We start from the raw sequence: 20,536 nt of genomic DNA, 5'->3' as shown, positions 1-20,536 counted from the left end.
ATGTTTCACACACCGGCACTTAATCATGAATAAAGGAGAAGTATAGCCTAAGCTCTTTTGGCTATACTTATCTTATGAATCACAGGAGTGCAGTTTGTTTTGCACTCCTGTGACCTGTTTTCAGCCAACAGCAGTCTAAAGCCATCTGTCGGGTGACGTCACAGAGCCGTTCAAGGCTCTGAAAAGATCCTGGCCATATGGTCAGGATCTACCCAGAAGCCTGGACCAGCACTTGGCTCAGCCTCTCAGCGATCCACTGCGAGCCTGAGCCCCCTCCACAGCCCAGTGCTCCAATGAATGCTGGAGGGGCAGAGCAGAGATACAGAGACTGACAGTCACCACTCTCTGCTCAGAGCGGAGGGGAGAACTGAGCGATCAGTGTTTGATCGCTCAGTACTCTGTGCAGAGCCCACAAGTGGCATATACAGCATCAGATCTATGCTGCATCCACCTAGGGGAGTATAATGGTTTTCTTTTTTGTTTTGTTTTTAAACACATACTTCTCTTTTAGGCAGACAAGATAGATGGGCACCTAGCTAAGAGTGGGCAAGCATGAAACCACTTGGAGTGACATACTGCTTTCTTCATTAGACACCCATCTGAAACTTGAAAAAGGCCATTTTAAACATCTTGGTGTGGGTTAAAGAAGTGTTTGGTCTGGACTCAAGGTTCAGAACCAGGTTAGAAATGTTTTAGGAGCCACCCCTGAGAAATACTGTACCTGAGGCTTCCTGCCAAAACAGCCATATTGCATGGAAGACACTGATACAACCAAGAAAATAAGATTTTTTACAGTTGGCCAGTAGTGTATGTAAGGGAAGAAAATGCATTTTCTTTTCATTACTGAAATTGAAAAGACATGGTGAATCTCAGTAGTCAGGATTTGTTTAACAACTGTATTAAACATCTGCTCCCAATTAGATTAATTAATAATTCTGGTGGAAGGGAAAGTTCTGAATTGCGTTCTGTAATAGTGAATGGAAAAAGGAAATGGTTTAACAGCAATCCACATAGATTGCTTCCCACCTAGTGCCCTCTGCCCCCTGCAGCGGGAAACTTTGTTTCTTCCTCCCCATCAGGCAGTATTTTTAGCAGCCTGATTTATATAACCCACCCGGGCCTCACTCAATCATGGCTTCATAAGTAGCTGCATACAACAGTAAATTATGTATAGAGTGGGCATCTGAAGGGATGATAAATGAGTGAACCTTTTTTGGTATACAGTATATACAAACTTTTCTTTTACTTTACTTAATAATATTCTTTCTGAACCCAGAAAAGAAAACCGCACCAGTCTGGTGTTATATCCATGTCATGTTAATATTGGCATAATTTTTTTCCTTTGCTTTTTTAAATATAAAAATTAAAAGTACAAAATCATATTCTAGCCAGTAGGAAAAAGGATATCCATATTAATTTTATTTTTAGTCAGTTTATTCTAGATTTGTTTAACTGTATTGGAGTGGTTGGGAGTTCCCTCTTATGTTGTGGTGATAGAGCAGTAAGGGAGGACTTTTCCTATAGCATGGTGAATGTTGTGCCCTCTGCTTACGCAATATCATGTTTACCTGCAAAAGGCAGTATTAGACTTTGTTGGTGAATAGTGGATCAGTTTGCTCATGTTGTACAAGCCTGGACAGAAGTGAATTTCTACTAGAGTTGGACACGGTGCCTTCAGGATTTTGAGGATCCCCTGCATGGTGAACGGGGTGCTTCGTTGTACTAGTGTGACACAGTGTGACCAGAATTCTCATGGGTGTTCCCAGTCTCCTTAGAGCAGTGGTCTCCAAACTGCGGCCCTTGGGGTTCTATACCTCCCACTGACATGAACAAGGAGGCAACATTTCTTTCACTGGCACCAACTATGGGGCATTTTTCCTTCCACTGGCACCAGTGATGGGGCACAATTCCTCCCACTGATATTAACAATTAGGTACTATTCCTCCAACTAATACCAAGGATGGGGCTCTATTCCTGCCTCTGATACCAACGATGGGTCACTCTTCATCCCACTGACACAAATGATGGGGCACTATTCCACCAATGATGAGGCACTATTCCTCCCCCTGATACCAATGATGGGGCACTATTCCTCCCCCTGACACCAATGATGGGGCACTATTCCTCCCCCTGTCACCAGAGATGGGACACTATTCCTCCCATTAATACCAATGATGGGGCACTATTCCTCCCAGTAATACCGATGATGGGGCACTATTCCTCCCAGTAATACCGATGATGGGGCACTGTTCCTCCAACTAATACCAATGATGGGGCACTCTCTGTTCATTTTATTTTTCCCATGCAATGGGGCTATGCCCACACTGCATGGGTTAACTGCTCGTTTTGTCCAGGGGCACACAGAAAGGCTATACTTACCCAATCCTTTGATTCTCTGGAAAACAGCGCTCCCCCACATCCAGCGGTGGACTGTTCCTGCTATCCTCACATCCAGAGCTGGTCTATGGGTGTGATCATGTCAGAAACAGTCCATGCACAAGGCAGAGCAGCAGGGACCAGTCTTGCGGTTGGAGGATCTGTGGATTAGGTAAGTATATCTCCGCTCTCCTCGCCCCTCGAAAACAAAAAATGAGCAGTTAACCCATGCAGCGCAGGCATAGCCCCACTGCATGGGAAAAAACATTCCTGGAATTCTTCTTAAACATTCAAGAATGTATCTGGTTGCAAGTATTATATAGTATATCAAGCCTCAAATGGCAGCAGCCCCCATACTTTATATGGTAGAAGAAACATTAATAAAATAAACTTCTGTAATTTACACAGAAGATGCTGATACCATGTTCAGGGTTAGGGTTTTTTTTGGGGGATACGTGACGATGTGTATGAAAGTATTTCTGTTCACTTGTGCTGGTTGCCTTGATAAAAGATGATGTACTGCGCCCCACCAAAACATTGGACACATCAATAAAATGGCTTGCTGACTCTGCTACATAGTATTCTTATTATACAGGATTCATCTAGTGCCAACAGTTTGAGGCGAGCTTTACCACATGAGGGCAGATGGTGCATTTACAATACAGTTCAATACAGGAGGTATCAGTGGACTTTGCTCATTTAAGTTTACACTCTAAAAACACATACACTATATTGCCAAAAGTATTGGGACACCTGCCTTTACACACACATGAACTTTAATGGCATGCCAGTCTTGGTCCGTAGGGTTCAGTATTGAGTTGGCCCATCCTTTGCAGCTACAACAGCTTCAACTCTTCTGGGAAGGCTGTCCACAAGATTTAGGAGTGTGTCTATGGGAATGTTTGGTCATTCTTCCAGAAGCGCATTGAGAGGTCAGGCACTGATGTTGGACGAGAAGGACTGGCTTGCAGTCTCTACTCTAATTCATCCCAAAGGTGTTCTATCGTGTTGAGGTCAGGACTCTGTGCAGGTCATTCAATTTCCTCCACCCCATACTCGCTCATCCATGTCTATATGGACCTTGCTTGGTGCATTGGTGTGCAGTCATGTTGGAACAGAAAGGGGCCATCCCCCAAACTGTTCCCACAAAGTTGGGAGCATGAAATTGTCCAAAATGTCTTGGTATGTTGACGCCCTAATAGTTCCCTTCACTGGAACTAAGGGGCCAAGCCCAACCCCTGAAAAACAACCCCACACCATAATCCGCCCTCCACCAAACTTTACACTTGGCACAATGCAGTCAGGCAAGTACAGTTCTGGCAACCGCCAAACCCAGGCACGTCCATTGGATTTCCAGACAGAGAAGTGTGATTCGTCACTCCAGAGAACATGTCTCCACTGCTCTAGAGTCCAGTGGAGGTGTTCTTTACACCACTGCATCTGATGCTTTGCATTGCGCTTGGTGATGTAAGGCTTGGATACATTTTTTCGGTCATGGTAACCGATTCCATGAAGCTCTCTACGCACTGTTGTGCTAATCTGAAGGCCACACGAAGTTTGGAAGTCTTTAGCTATTGACTCTGCAGACAGTTGGTGACTTCTGCTCACTGTGTGCTTCAGCATGCACTGACCTCTCCTTGTCATTTTCCGTGGTCTACCACTTCGTGGCTGAGTTGCTGTTGTTCCAAGTTGCTTCCACTTTGTTATAATACCACTAACAGTTGACCGTGGAATATTTAGTAGCAAGGAAATGTCATGGATGGACTTATTGCACAGGTGGCAACCTATCATGGTACCACGCTTGATTTCACTGAGGTCCTGAGAGCGGCCCATTCTTTCACAAAAGTTTATAGAAGCAGTCTGCATGCCTAGGTGCTTGATTATATACACCTGTGGCCATGGAGGTGATTGGAACATCTGAATTCAATGATTTGGAGGTTGTCCCAATATCCCAATACTTTTGGCAATATAGTGTAAATTTAAAAACTATACTGCATACACAATAGCAGTATTACTTTGGGTTGGCAGGGCTAGAACCTATTTATATATACAGTATACATACAGTATATCTGTGTATATGTGTGTGTATGTATGTATGTATATATATATATATATATATATATATATATATATATATATATAGTAGTGCATAAATCACACATTAACGATAAGGTGCCTGGGTGATCTGCACATATAGATGAAAAAGACATACTCACAGTGGTTGAGGCACTCCAGGGCTTGACATAAGGAACACAAAAAATTGTGTCACACTTGCAATAAATGTTTGTACTGCGATGCACTGAGTGCTCTGACATCTTCCTGTCAGGGACTGCATTAAAGTGGTTGTAAAGCCTTAACATTTTTTTAGTATAATGCATTCCCTGCATTAAGGTAAAAAGTGTCCCAGCAACAGTATCACCCACTTAGAAGGTCATCCATGGCAGCCTGTATATTTCCCTCAGTATAGGTTTGTGTTCAAGGTTGTTCCTCACTAGAGCTTTTTGTATTACAAAGCCTTTAAGCCGGCCATACATGGATTGAAATTCGGCCACTTCAGCAGGGACCAGCTGAATTTCAATCCATGTTGTTAATTTTGTTAAGCGTTGCGCAAACCTCTGGCGCTATATAAATCCTGTATTATTAATATTATTATAATAATAATGTATTGATCTGCCAATTGACTTCTGTACTACTGCCCCTTTGGATTTTCCTCACCTGGAGTCTCCCTGCTGTCAAAAGAAAATGACTCAGCAGGGAAGATTTCTCCATCCACACCGAGTGTATGGATGGGGAATTGGGTCAGTGTTTCTTTTTTTTTGTTGAACCCATTGGTTAAACAAAATAAAACAGAATCATTTATGAGCAGACTGAAGTACACTTGGGCTTTAAAGTGGAGCTCCGCCCAAAAGTGGAAGCTCCATTTTTCGGCCTCCTTCCCCCTCTGCTGCCACATTCCGGCTTAGTTCGCCATAGCCGGAAGGCTCCCACAGACCTGCACAGTAGGAAACCGGCGGCTTTACTTCCAGTTTCCCTTAGTCAACATGGCGGCGGCGGCAGCACCTGTCAGCTGATTGAAGAATTGGCTCGGGGTGAGGACACCGCTGGATACATGGACAGGTAAGTGCTCTACTATTAAAAGTCAGCAGCAACAGTATTTGTAGCTGCTGACTTTTATTTTCTTTTTTTGGGAGGTGGAGGGGACAGGAACTCCTCTCTAAGGCAGCAAGTCTGTCACTGAATTCTCCGTTTGAGCAAGCTGTTTATATTGAAGAGCTGTTTGTGAGTCGTCTGGCAGATATTCTTCCTTCTGGTTGAGAAAATGTAGCAGTAAAGTCACTTTTATAGTCCCCTTCAAGACTATGCGGAAAACAAGGGAAGTGATTGTTGACAGGGGTAAAGTAATCCAATCATAAACCTGGGTAATTCAAACTGAGCATATAAAAAAAAGATGAGCAGAGTTTACTGCTTGAAAGCTGTAAGTCCAAGCAATCAGTAGGTCCAGGGACAAAGCCCCCATTCACACTTAGCATGAGCATAGTTTTTGTCCCCAAAGACCTTAAATAGAAGCACCTGAAATACACATGTAAACACTTGTTTTTTAATTGTTTTCCAGGCACTCTCAGTAATGTTTAGGGGCTAAAATCACACAATTCTGCCCAAAAGAAGCTCACTTACTTTTTCAAATTTCCTGTAACGGTGTGAATGGGAAATAATGGCATCATGAGGGTTGTCATACTTCAGGAATCACCTGACCAAGTGTTCAGGTGTGAATGTGGTCATCATTTACTGAAATTATGTACAATTTTCAGTTTATCCTGTAAAATTAGAGATGCTATAATTTTACCCATTCAGGTACATAGCCCAAACCCAAATCAAATAAACTCCCTTGCTGCCACTTGCATTAACGGAACTCTCATTAACAAAGCAGAGCTTTTAGGTACAGGGAATATGTGACCTGCGTTATGTCACAATGTTTGGGTCTGAGGAGCTGTGCACCATGCCTGACCACTGTCACAGTGGTGTGACCACTGAATGAAATGGCGGTGTTTTGAACTGGAGCCTAATCTTTTTTCCTCACACTTATAGCAAGCCTTCGATTTGATTACACTCAGTTTGCTGTAGACTTGCATCTCCCCAGTGTAACCCTTTGAAGTTGCAGTAACCATCTTGAGCTCAGGTTAATTTCCTGTTTGATCAACTTCAGTTCATCGATCACTCACTCCCCCCCCCCCCCCCGCCTTAAATCAATTTGTTCCCTAGCATTTTGTGAAAGAACCTATCGGCAGTAACCCTTTAGTGGTAAATGACACAGCAACCAATCAACAGAATGCTCAGCTAAACTCAGCAGGGTGGGGCATGCACATCTAAATGGATCCTGTGGATTTGTTCTTTAATGTAATGATTTTAAAAAAGGTCTGAGGGAGAATGCTGTGATGTTTACAGTAGCCTGCCAGCCCTTTCCACCAAACTTGGAGCAAAGAGCAGCAGAGACTACCAGTAATGGTGTCATTTGGACTCAAAGAGGTATTTCTGGAGAAATAAAATAATTTGATGTAAGACATTTTTCATGTTCACTGGGGTGAGGAGGGACAGGGGAAGGTGCGTTATGTGTATACTACAATTCAGCTTACATAGAATTTGCTTAGAAGAATAGAGGAGGAAAAACCACCGTAGAGAAATAGCCTGCACTTTATTTGTGTTTTTTGGGAATAAGGCACACACTTTATAGAAAAGAAAATATGCACCGTGCAGTCTTTACTGTCCTTTACTGTCCTTTCCCGCGACATTGCACTTTTATCTGGGAAGTGACAGGAAGCAACAATACAACACTGTGCACAAACCTACAGGGCCAGTGGTGTGGTGTCATCAATTGAACTTAGAATCAAAACTGCTCTCATGAACAGACGGTGACATCTAGAATTCTTTATAAACATACTTGTGTAACAGTATGGAAAAGACTTGAAGTAGAACTATAGGCAAAACGTTTTTTTCATTCTGGATAGAGTAAGGGAGGGTTACATCCCCTGTCAGATTTTTTTTTTGCCATCTCTGTCCCATTACAAAGATTTCAGTCTTCACTTTCTGTCCCATTGCCAAACAGGAAGAGAGAGGAAATCCTTGCAAATCAAGGGAATTCCTTGGGGGCCCCCCAGGTCACCAGAACTAGTGTCCCCATTGAAGATTTACCCTTTCAATGATAAAAGTAAACAGGACAAAAAGAGAGGGTGAAACTCCTCAATAGAGACACATGCTGCAGTAAAAACTGACAAGCGTTTTAATCCCTCTCCACTCTTTCCAAAACTAAAAGAAAAAAAAGATTTGACTTTTAGTTATACTTTGAGTGTACATTCACAACCATTGCTTGCGATAATTGTTTACTGTAGGTGCGCCATTTTTGACCAAATTTATGAAAGTGCATTAAAGGCAAAGTGTATTGATTTTTCCAAAAAGTATTTTTACGAAACCTGTCAACTAATCTTGCCAACAGTTCTTGTTTTAGAGCGTGGTTAGTGTCTTTGCAGTGTATTCTATAGTTCTGTCACACCAGGAACTCAGAAACTCTGTTGAATATGGATAGAGGGAGAGAAGACCTGCAGCTAGGCACAGCCCTGGATCGATACAGGAGTCAGCTATGAGTTGAGGATGGGGAGGGGGGAAACAAACAAGGTATTTTTTTTTTTTTTTTGTTAAATGCAGAGGATGCATTAAGGTAAGAAAAAAACCTTCAATGTTTATAACCACTTTAACTTTATTAGCTTTAGGATTAACCTTTGTTGATCTGTCATCCTACTGTCCAATGTGAGTGCCTCATTGGCCAATAAAGGCTGATTGGACAACACAGGGGTAGATGGCTATTCTAACAATAAAATAAAAAGTAAAATTCTTTTCAAAGGGTTGCACAAAGGCGAGCTTTTTTGCCCTTTGAAAGGGCTTTGCTCTTAAAGCCCTATAGAACGTTGTTTCAGTTGGCCAAATACATTCCTGGTGCATAAAAGCAAAAGCTGTGCAGTCTTGAAATGTTTCTTTTGAAAGCAGCCACAGCCAGACTAGAAAGGTCTGTTTCCTGCCTGCATAGCAGTGACCTTTTTCCTCTGTGTGGAAGCAGTGGGCTCTCTACAGAGTTTCAACATGCTGCCTTCTGGGTCAGAGCTATAGCTTCCATTCAGTAGGGAACATGAAGTGTGCTGATTGCAGAGCTATTGATCTCAGCAGGGAGCATGTTCGAGCTCTGCAGAGACCATTGATTCCATACAGAGAGGAAGGTTCCTTCTTATAGCAGGCTGGCGGTTGGCAGGCTTTTTTACTCAGCCTGTGGTTGCTTTTACTACAGAAAATGAACTATGAGAATTTGAACACCGTTTTTGATTCCCCTGTAATTTATTTAGCTGATTTAAACTTAAAGGCTCAGCTTTTTTTTCAATTATAAACATGTTCTACTTGGTTGGTCTGTGCAATAGTATTCCACAGAGTGTCCCCAAACCTCCCCCTCTTGGGGCCCTTGCTGACACTCTAGGCTCCTCCTCTTCTGTGTCTGCCCCCATATCAAGTGCTTGCAATGGGGGCAGAGGTGCAGGCTTGATCCCAAGCCAGGCTGTGGTAAACACACACACAGTGCGGCTTGGCCCTGCCCCTGTTTCCTCCTCACAGGATTTGATTGAAACAGCAGGAGCCAATAGTACCTGTTGCTGCCTTTGTGCCTGTGAGGAGATAGAGCAGTAATGGGCACAGCACAGGATCGAAAGAGGAGTCCGGTAAATATATGAGTGGGAGTGAAGAGGGCTGATACTAGATGTTTTTTTTTTTACCTTAATGCACAGAATGCATTAAGGTAAAAAAAAAACTTAAGCTTTTAGAAACACTTTAAAGCGGAACTAAACTCTTATTTTTTACAGCCAAGGAAGCTGCCATCTTAGCCTCTGTTTGATTTGCAGTTGCCATGGTGCTCCACATGCGATCAATTATGACACCAGCCATTTAATGACTTGACAGTTCAGCTGTCAAGTCATTAAACAAGTAGTATAAACAACTGTGAGAGTTAGATTTTAGACTTTAAATGTTCAGTTGGGCTTTTAAAACTGCTGATGGCTCTTCTTAGGCCATTTGTTAACATAAGTGTTGCAGTTTTACTGTACTTTAGTTTATGGATTCTTTAGGTTTATCGTTCTGCTCCATGTGGTTTAAATGAGGTAAATATTCATAATCCTTCATTGATAGGTTTACTACTCGAGTGTGAAAGCTAAATTGTCTCCAACTATACATTAGAATTGTGAAGACAAACATTCTGAAGGTAGCTGCATAAATAGCATTTGATTTTTACATAAATATAAGGCGAAGTATGTTTTTTTTTCACTGCCTGGACTTGATATTCCTGGACTGTAAGTAGTTCATTTATGATGGAAGAACATGCTCATTGACTACAACAAGGACATATTTATAGAAGAGAGCCCTCCCTTCCAGCACCAGCACAGAGTCAGGATTCATCTCTCCATTGGGTTTACTTCCAATAAATGAATGGGTTGAGCCACCAGCTTGCTTGCTAGACTTCCCTCCCTTCCTGTTCACTGAGCGTCAGGTTTTATTGAAATCCCACCCTTCCTTCCTGCAGGCACTTGAAAGAGAGGAGTGCGCCTATGTACATATAGATATTGCGTTCATGCTGACCTTTATTCTGACTGTATAGCATCATCTGTATAGGTAAAATACAGAGCTTGCTCTAAGCCTCCTTCATTATGTATGACATTCTTTATTTATGAATGAAATCATTTTCCGGAATTATGCCTGCTGCTGCTGGCAGTGTGCTGTATGTCACACACAGACAGTCTGCAATGTGCCTTTTTATTCCGTATATTATTATACCATTGCCTTCTTTACTGGACCAGAAGGCTATTTTTAATTCTTAAAGGAGCTACTGGCTATTTTTGGGGTAGTAAAGAGGAACTCTGAAAAGCACTGTTTTTATGTGATCCATGAATATGCCATGGTAATTAAAGGCTAAGTTCACAATTTTATAAAATAAATAAATAAATGCACATTTTTGTGGCAGGTAAAAAAATGTGCATTCATTATTTTCTTTCTTTCCAGACAGTAAGGCATTGTACCCACTATCTGCAGATGGCGGGTGTGATACCAAACTGCTGCAAACTCTCAGTCAGCTGTCTGCTCCTACCTCCCGTACAGGCAGGTAGTTACTGAACTACAGGAAGAATCATTGAACTGCGAGAGTGTTCATCAGTGCCGTCGCCGTTCATTGAGAACTGTAAGCTGCTGACCGTGGTGTCCGATGGTACTTGTAGTCTGAATAAAACAACAAATAAAGTGTTATAGTAGCGCTAAATTAATAATGATGAGAGGATATAGTAAGTACAACACAATAAAATGTGAATAAATCAATAAAATTATATCAGTGAATTACTGTGAATACAAACATTATTATTAGACAGCACGTGGTGGATTCCAAAGGAGGAACAATTTCTGTGGATTTTGGATTATTATATATAATTTTTGTATTCGCAGTAATTCACTGAAATTTTTTTCTTAATTTATTCACATTTTATTGTGTTGTACTCAATAAAGTTTATTTAAAGTGGCAGCAGTTTTTTGATTAACATATAGATCTGTTGAATATATTTGATACAATAGGTGTTGATAAATATCACATACACGTTTATTTAACACACTTATTTAATACATTTGTTTGGTACTTGTAGTCTGTTTATCCACAGAACCCCATGAATGAATGACGCTGCCATGTGGGCTGAGCCCCGTGTGGCCATGTTGTTTTTAAATTCTCACACGGGGTGCGGGGAGGACATCACAGGAAGGTGTGGCGGAGGAAAGAGCTGGAACATGTTACACGTTCCACTCTAAATACATGTGGTACATGTAACATGTTCCAAAGGTGAACTTTTCCTTAAAAAAAACAAAACAAAATGAAATATCATTGCAGTGCTCTCCACTGCAAGGGTTAAATGCTCATTAAAGGCTAAGTTCACCTGTTAGAACATGTTACACCTGAATTTAGTGTAACATATTTCAGCTCCACATTTTGAAATAGGTGTGGCTATGCAGGGCTGTCTAATTCATTCACAGGGGTCTGTGAACAAAGAAACTTTAAGTCCCGTCTGCCACCACGGCAGATAGCTTGTGGTTCTCAGTGGTCTGCAAAGGTACTGGTGAGTGCCCTTGTAGTCCAGTGACACTTCCACAGCTGTATAATGGGCAGCCCGTACAGAGGTATGGACAGTTAGTTTGAGGTCATGTCCCCGTGTTCTTTATTTTGGTTTCATGTTGAAAATAATGCCCTCCTGAACCTTTTCCACCTCCTTGATGTATTTAAAGGTTTCAATCGTGTCTCTCCTTCCATCCTTTCCTCCAGACTGTACATATTAAGTTCTCAAAGTCTCTCCTGGTATGTTTTATTCCCCAGACCTTTCACCATTTTTGTTACCCGTCTCTGAACTCATGTTATCTTATCAATATCTTTTAGTAAGTGAGGTCTCCAGAACTGGACACAGTATTCTAAATGAGGTCTAACTAAAGATCTATATAGGGGAATGAGAACCTCCTTCCTCCTGCCAGTGCATCCTAGAATTCCATTCACTTTCCCTACTACATGGCCACACTGTTTTCTCATTTTGCGATCATCTGAAATAAGTTCCCCCAAATCCTTTTCCTCTGTAGTGCTGGCCAACACTGTACCCCCAATGATTCTTTTTCACTAGGTGCATTCTTTTTATTTTACATTTGAAACATTCAAACTTCTTTGACCAGTCTTGCAGCAATGCCAAATCATGTTCCATGTTAAAAGACACCTCTAGGGATATCAACCCTTCTACACAACTTTGTATCATCAGCAAAAAGACAAACCTTGCCCAACAAACCTTTAGTTATACCACTTACATATATATTAAATAGAATAGGACCTAGTACAGAGCCCTGGGGTACACCATTGATAACTGGTCTCTGCTCCAAGTGAACTCCATGTACAACCACACTCTGGTATCTTTTAGCCAACTGCATATCCACTGAAACACCCAAGGGTTAAGTCCTAGCTTGTAGAACGTTTGTATTAGTTCATTATGTGGAACTGTATCAAATGCCTTGCTGAAATCAAGATATGCTATCTCCACAGTACCACCCTGGCCCAAAAACATTGGTAATATGATCAAAACATTCAATTAGATTGATCTGCCCTCAGCAAAGCCATGCTGCTTTGGGTCCACTGAGTTCTAAATTTGTAAGTGATCCATGATCATTCTTTTCAGGAGTGATTACATTAACTTGACAACCGATGTTAAACTCACTGGCCTGTAATTACCATTTCTACCTTGCTGCCCTTCTTGTGGATAGGTACAATATTAGCTGTGCGTCACTGTGGGGAACCTATCCTGCTAGAAGAGAGTGATTAAAAAGATCCAGTTCCTCTTCTATCTCGTTCTCCAAAATTCCTAAATTTTACAATTTTATTTTTGAGAAGATTGAACAGAAGTAATTGTTTAAGTGGTTTGCTACATCCAGCTCTCCCTCAACACAAGTATTGTGCCCAGTTTTCACTTTAGTGATCCCATTATGTTCTTTCTTTCTATCACTAAATGTACCTAAAAAAGGTTTTATCTCTTTCCTTATCAGATTTAGCAATTTCCTCTACTTTCTGTACTGATGAGTTTGGCCTCCTTTTGTCTATTTTTATAGTCTTCTTTGTCAGCTACACCTCCTGTTTCCTTGAATCTTCTATATGCTGATTGTCTCTCCTTTGCTATCCTACTTACCTCTTTAGTGAACCAATTGTTTTTTTCTTCTGTTTATTCTTAATAACTTGCCTGACATATAATTAGTTGCTCCCAGGATGATAGACTTTAACAGTGCTCACTGAATACTTACTCCTGTCTTTTTACTCCAACCTTTCAACTAATTTTTTTAAAAACTTAACCATTTCAGAAATATTTGTCGTTTTGGAATCTAAAACCTTTTTCTTTTTGTAAATGATTTTTCATTTCTTATTTTAATATTGAGCCAAAGACACTGGTGATCAATAGAACCCAAAATTTCTCCCACTTCAACATCAGACAGTTGACCCCGGTCCTGCAGCTGCTTTGTTCAGAATTTGTGGATGGTCCGCTTTTAGTCCCAAAGGAGAGGGGCTTGTGTCAGCACTTTTGCAAAGCTGGCTGTGTTTGACGATACCATACTGCCCAATCATACTCTTATAATGTGCATTCCCAGGCATAACCCCTCTCATTGCTGGATCTTTTATCATGACTAATAGCATATAACTTGTCATAAGTTTTGATTATTCTCCTTTTAAGTCAGTGGCCTTTATCTGTTGACATTCAGTCCTGTTTGAGATTGTTTGTTCATCTTTCAGAAGTTTAATTGTATTAATATCTATATTATTTTGTTCTCTTGCCAGGTAATTAGCTCAATGAGCTCTTTGTCAGACTATTGCTTACCCTCTATACTGCGCACTTTGTTTGACTGGTACAAACGTCAGAATGGCATCGAAGATGAGTCACATGAATATAGGCCAAGGACAAACACCAAATCCAAAGGGTAAGATTGCTATATATATATTGTATGTAGTGTGTGTGTGAGGCAGCTAATGAGTATCACATATTATACCGTTAAGAACTAAATAAAGGGCAAACATGCTTCCTGTTCTTTATGTATCTATGTTTGTATGTAGCATAAATAGCATAATTACACAAATTGGCACTTGCCAATAACAAAGGCAAAGAATTGTCAAAACCAATTAAATTTTTCTATTATATCTTTTACAAAAAAATAGTGATTTCCCCTTTATTGCCGTATTAAAACTTTGCCACACTAGTAAACATATTAGATTATCCTGCTAAGATTTATGGTTGAAATTGCCCAGAATCAATCATAGTAGGTTAAACAAGTGAAACTTTTGAGTTAAAATTAACCTATCAGGATAGAAATAGGGGACTGTCATTGTGGTCTTTTGTTTAAAGTTATGACTTGCAGAGTGAAGGTAGGTGGCAGATTCCATATTTTTCTCATGAAAGGGTTCTTTGAAGCCACACACACTAACTTTCCAAAATTGGTGACAAGAAATAGGACCAAAAATGAATTCCTTGTTTTGTGGCTCTGCTGAATGAGATAAAGACCTGATTGCTTGCTGTTGGGATTAACTTCATTTTAGCTTTGTCTTTCTTTACTTTGATTTTGATAGATATACCCCAAAAGTAGTTGAGAACCAGAGTTACAACAATTCTTGTGTAATTCAACCCCTTTTTTCAGCTTACAATCTGCTAAATTCATATGTTAGCCAAGATGCACAGCTTGTCAAAAGAATTTGCCAGAATATTCTGGAGAAAATAAAGCAGCTTTGTGGCACTTGCCAAATTATCAAGAAAACCTATAAGTGCCTAAGGTACCTTGTGTTGGCTTATATAGCAGTGCAAGTCTTCAAACTGATTTCTGTGTCTGTTGGATCTCCTGCTTTCCAGGCCTCGGGCACATGATGAGAATATCGGACAAATGATTGTCTGTTTTTGTTTTTGTTTGTTTTTTGCATGCTAGTCCCACATAAAAAATTAATAGGTTACTAAAGTTAAGAAAATTCTCGTAAGACAGAATACAACTTCCTGTGGTGATAGAATGTATTGTATTGTAATGTATTCTTTTGATCATGTGCAGTCTTGGTCACTCAATTTTTTATGAGCGAATACTGTACTTAGTAAACGAAAACTGTTTGATCTGTTATTGTACGAGAAAAATGTTCATGCTTGTTCCTTCAGATATTTTCGCATGAACTGTCATGATCGGCTCTCCAAAGCTGCGTACGAATGATCAGAAAAGTGTGGGGTTTTTTTGTCTGATTTTCTCATTGTGTGTACTAGGCTTTAGGCGTATATGCAGGGGTCTCAACTTCTGCCCAAATTAGTGGTTAACCCTGCCCCCTTTTCATTAAACAATGCAATGCCAGTACATCAGTACTCAGTACCACTGCATTGCCGAATGGCAGGGGGTAAGGCTAAATGTTAGGAAGATGTGAGGTTTAGTGGTAACTTGGACAGAAGTTGTGGTGTTGTCTATAGCCTGGGTCTGGAATGCAGGGACATTACAGGGACCCTTTTTGGATCCTGACAGGTACTTTTTAAGATTTTATTAAAGTGTATGAAAGGAATTTATTAAAACTGGAGTAGCTTTGCATGGTAACCAATCAGCTTCTATCTTCAGCTTGTTCAATTAAGCTTTGAACATTCAAGGTAGAAGTTGATTGGGTGCCATGAACAGCTGCTCCAGATTCTGGTTGCTCCAAATTAGATCAATTACACTGTTCAACAGGTAAAAAGTTTTGGGCATAAAATTAGCTAATCTTACATAATTTTGGGGTGCTGAAAATGAAAATGACCCTAAAAAATGTTGATTGGCTCTAGTTTCCATGATATATTCACCCATCTAATGAGGCAAGCCATTCAAAATTATGATGCAACTTCAGCTGGCTATTGCGCAATTGATACTGGTGACCAATAGAAAATTGCATGTATACTGAGATGATGCAATATTAGCCTTTAATTGCATCACTTCACTGCATAAAAGCTGCAGTATCTGTAGCTGATTGTAGTTCGACAGCGTCTTTACATTTCGTTTTATGCTTATATAGGCTACTCAGTAATGCCTCGAACTTGTGTGAATAAAGCAGATAATTTCTGCTATATCTGCGGTAAAATAACTTTTATCTCACAAAAAAGGAGGGTAACAGGAATGATTAAGAAAGCCTACAACTTGTATTTTGGCTGCAAGATAGGAGACCAGGACAAGAGCTGGGCACCACATATATGCTGCAATTCTTGTGGGACGGCACTGGAGCAATGGTTGAATGGAAAAAAGGCATCTATGCCTTTCGCTGTGCCAATGATTTGGAGAGAGCCAACAGATCATGTTAGTAATTGTTACTTTTGTATGGTGCCTCCAATTGTAAAAGGGCTAAATAAGAAGAAAAAGTTATCTGTGCACTATCCAAATATTCCATCGGCAATACGTCCAGTTCCTCATGGAGAGGGGCTACCAATTCCTAAAGCACCAGAATCCTTCGTGGTTGAGTCAAGTGAGGAAGAACCTGAAGCGTGTAGTCACGTGCAGTTGTAAGAGATAGCCCTTTCCTCGAATACAAGAGAAAAGCCAAGAGAAGCAAAACCGACACAAACTGAACACAAAACTAGTGAGAATCCTAAGTATTAAAATGATTCAACTTAGCTTATGGCTATAATTTTTCTTGGTAATCCTATGCAATATATTATGCCATTTAGGCTTTGTTATGTAGTCAATATCACTTGCTTTATATTTGTGGAAAGACATCTATCTATATAATTATTGTGCATTATGTAGTCATTACGCCTATAGTAGAAAACTTTCCGTTTACAGAAAAACTAGAGCCAATTGACAAATTTCATTGTTATATTTGAACTCAGAATGTGAAATTCATTAAGAAATGGATCCTTTTGTTTCCAAAACTGGCAAAAAATAAAAATTTGTTGAACAGTGTTACCTAAGGTCCCTTTCACACAAGCAGTCTAATTGGGTCTGCTTGTCTGTTTTTAAGGCAGACCTAATTGGACCCTCTATGTAGGAGCAGCAGGTGTAAACAGATTGGGTCCGTTTACACTCGCCTATCTCCAATCTGAGGGCAGTCGGATGTAAAAGGATAACAAGTATAATGTGATATATGCCCTTCACAGTGGTGCTGTAAATAATAAACATCAAAAATTTAGCAAAAACTGTGGATCATCAAAAAATTGTCCTTCGTAACATAAGTTTATAATATCCATTATGTGCAAATCAAAGTGCTTGGATTGTCCATAAACTTGCTGCTTAACAGCCTAAAACACCACCAAGTTCTCATAAGAAATCACTCCGTTCAGGATATACACTAACCAGACCTACATGCCTTCCACTTTCATGTTTGGCATGATTCACTTTTGAGATTCCACTTTAGATATCTGATGCATTAACCTTCATACAACTCCACTCCACCAAGTATCACCACCATGAAAAGATAAAAATTACCTCCAATGGTACAGTAACCAATACATAAAGCTTTATTTAAAATGAAATGCCACTCACAAGATACATTGTATTAAAATCGTTCATCATATACTGTATATATGTGGATAGGCATCAGGTGTGGTAATATGATAATGGCTCTCACCACCGTCAGACTACTCAGACCTCATTACCGCATGAATTCCGGTTCTGGTTCTCAAATCACATCCAGTCACCACACAGCCACGTCACGGGTGTAAAAGGATAGCTGGTACACTTGCATCCAACTGCTCATAGAGCAGAGCAGGCTTTGTCCATGCCACTCTGCATAAGCAGAGCGGACATGGACCTGTCATCCGCCTGCTCTGTTCTGCTTAGCAGGGGATTAGCGGACAGATCCCATGCTGAGAAAAACAGATCCTTCCCATGTAAAAGGGGCCTTATTGTAAATAAAAAAAAAAAGGTTTAAAAGTTTTGTGCAGCTTTACAATTGGCTGTTAATATACAGTGTTACCCTGTTATTTAACTTTTCCAATGTTCTGTGGACACAGCTGTTCTGTTTCTCAGCTGAGATTTCAACTTGGTCTAGTTTAGGATGTTACTCCTATAGGATACTTCTGGCCCCTTCAGCCAGTGCAGAAATTAGGTAAGGCATCAGTAAAGCCCTAAGCTGAATAGTATCTTAAAAAATGAGACAGCAAGAAAATGGTTTTGCCATTAGGGAGTTAAAATAAAGTATATTTTGGAAAAAAATGTTAAGAGGACAACTAGTTCTGTAAAAAGTTGTCTGGAAAAATGAATTTTTTTTTACACATATATGTTCCAGAATACCATAACTCCCAACAGACCGATTTGCAAAAAAAGTGTCCCGTCTTTTAAAGCCTATTTATTCATTACCTCTGAGTTGTTCATGGACTCTTCAATGATTTTATTGTAATACTGATGTAGAAAGGACAGCTTTAATTCTGTTCATTTAAAGTGTTGTACCCGCAACTTCCAGGGAAGACCACCCTTTCTTTCTGTACAGCTGGACTCTCTCTTTTTTGTGTTTACTGGAGTGACAAGGGCTTTCCAGTTTTAACACAAGTGTTCTAATTCCCCTGAGTGAAATTCCTTGTATTCATTTATCATGTGTGAGAAGTGGCTTGTGTATGTGCCAAGACCGTCTCATCTTCTGGTCTTCAGTGGCCAAGTACGGTAAGATATGTTATGTTGCCTCTGTATAGGGATGCATTAACAGAGAACCCAGAGAGCACATTGTAGCTCTCAGCATGAAGAACCATCACCTCACTTAGGTATACAATCTGTTAATAGAGCTGTGTTTACCTTAGCCAAATGTACATGATTTTGGCTTTTCTATTACTACCAGCAACCAAGTTGCATAATTATTATTAGTACAAAACATAAAACTAGTATACCATTCTAATGGCAGCATGTGTATTGAAAGCTTGCAGATTACTACACTGCTCCTGCCATTTCTTGGGTTATAGAGTCAGAGAATCTTGTGATTCCTCCAGCAGTTCCTGCATAGTTGCGATACTGGACTTCCAAGTGTCAGAACGTAGGTGCGCTAATTATAACCCTGCTACCTTAGGCTCAGACCAGTAGGTGCCTGTTGGTTACACTCTAATGAATTTGTGTGTATGTTTATACATTTGTGTTCAAAAGTTTGCATACCCCTGGAGAATTGGTAATATACAGTATGTAAAATAAAGAAACCATGAGTGAGCAGGCAAAACATATACTTTTTATTTCTTATGGGATTCATAATCAACATGCTGCGTTCATCTCGCCATCAATATTCACAAGATTCCCCGTGCTTTTAGAGCTCACACACCTTCAAAACCTCAGTGAACCACCACCATGCTTCACAGCGGGGATGGTATTCTTGTCCCTGTAGGCCTTGTTGACCCCTCTCCAAACATAAAGCTTATCGTTGTGACCATAAAGCTCTATTTCGGTCTGGTCATTCCAGATTACAGTATACCGGAAGCTGTGTGGCATGTTAAGGTGTTATCAGGTATATTGTAACTGGGCGTTTTTTGGCATTGACACAGTAAAGGCTTCTTTCTGGCAACTCTGCCATGTAGCTCATTCTGTTTCAAGTAGCATCATATTGTGCTCCTTGAAACAACCACACCTTCTTTTTTCCAAGGCAGCCAGTATTTTTCCCGAGGTTACCTGTAGGTTTTTTTTTTTGTATCCTGAACAACTCTTCTGGCAATTGTGGCTTCAGTCTTTCTTGGTCTACCTGACCTTGGCTTGATATCAAGAGATCCCCGAATTTTCCACTTCTTAATAAGTGATTGAACTGTACTGGCTGGCATATTAAAGGCTTTGGATATCTTTTTAAATCTTTTTCCATCTTTATAAAGTTCTATTACTTTGTTACGCAGATCTTTTGACAGTTCTTTTCTGATCCCCATGGCTCAGTATCTAGCCTGCTCAGTGCATCCATGTGACAGCTAACAAATACATTGACTATTTATACACAGACGCCAATTGCAATTTAAAAAGCCACAGATGTGGGACATTAACCTCTAATTGGCATTTTAACCCTTGTGTGTCACCTTGTGTGTCTGTACCAAGGCCAAACATTCCAGGGTATGTAAACTTTTGATCAGGGCCATTTGGGTGATCTGTTATCATTATGATTTAAAAAGGAGCCAAACAACTATGTGATGAGAAATGGCTTTCTATGGTCACTATCATAAAATAAGACTTAAACAAGTTTTTTTGGTATGATCAGTCATATATTCAATATCAATGCCAAAACTTCATGATTTCTGCCAGAGATGCAAACTTTTATGCACAACTGTATATGTATGAAAATACTGTATATTCATTTTCTAGTTTATCTGTATACTTTTCTGCTTCTTTTCAAAAAATGTTTAATATGAGACATAAACCTGCTTTTTAGTAGCCAAACATTTACATTTTTCTGCATACTGTTGGGCAGGCAGCTCAAGTTTATTAGTTTCCCACTTCATTCCTAGAGTGTATTAGATGAAATACCACAGTGGTCATTATGCTCTCTCTTACACACAAGCCATCAAGCAGCCGTGAAGACCCTATGTGAATTTTGCAGTTTACAGTTGTGCTCAAAAGATTATTGTATTGAGCAGATCTATGGGGCCTGGTTATAGTGGAG

The 20,536-nt window shown here is 40.1% G+C and overlaps 1 protein-coding gene across 7 annotated transcripts in view; it reads left to right on the top strand.

Moving 5' to 3' along the window:
- The window catches only part of FRY (FRY microtubule binding protein), a 578,133-nt gene that overhangs the window by 359,644 nt on the left and 197,953 nt on the right, over positions 1–20,536 (top strand). For all 7 annotated transcript variants that reach the window (XM_089690883.1, XM_089690880.1, XM_089690882.1 and 4 more), the window contains one exon: positions 13,787–13,926. In XM_089690883.1, the coding sequence (XP_089547009.1) occupies positions 13,787–13,926 (140 nt within the window). The remainder of the gene's footprint in view (positions 1–13,786; positions 13,927–20,536) is intronic.

Source organism: Staurois parvus, unplaced genomic scaffold, assembly GCF_062004578.1.
Source record: "Staurois parvus isolate SC_StPar_1 unplaced genomic scaffold, SC_StPar_1.0 ptg000544l, whole genome shotgun sequence".
NCBI lineage: Eukaryota > Metazoa > Chordata > Amphibia > Anura > Ranidae > Staurois > Staurois parvus.
The sequence above is the reverse complement of the archived record's forward strand: the minus strand, read 5'-3'. Positions and strand labels throughout refer to the sequence as shown.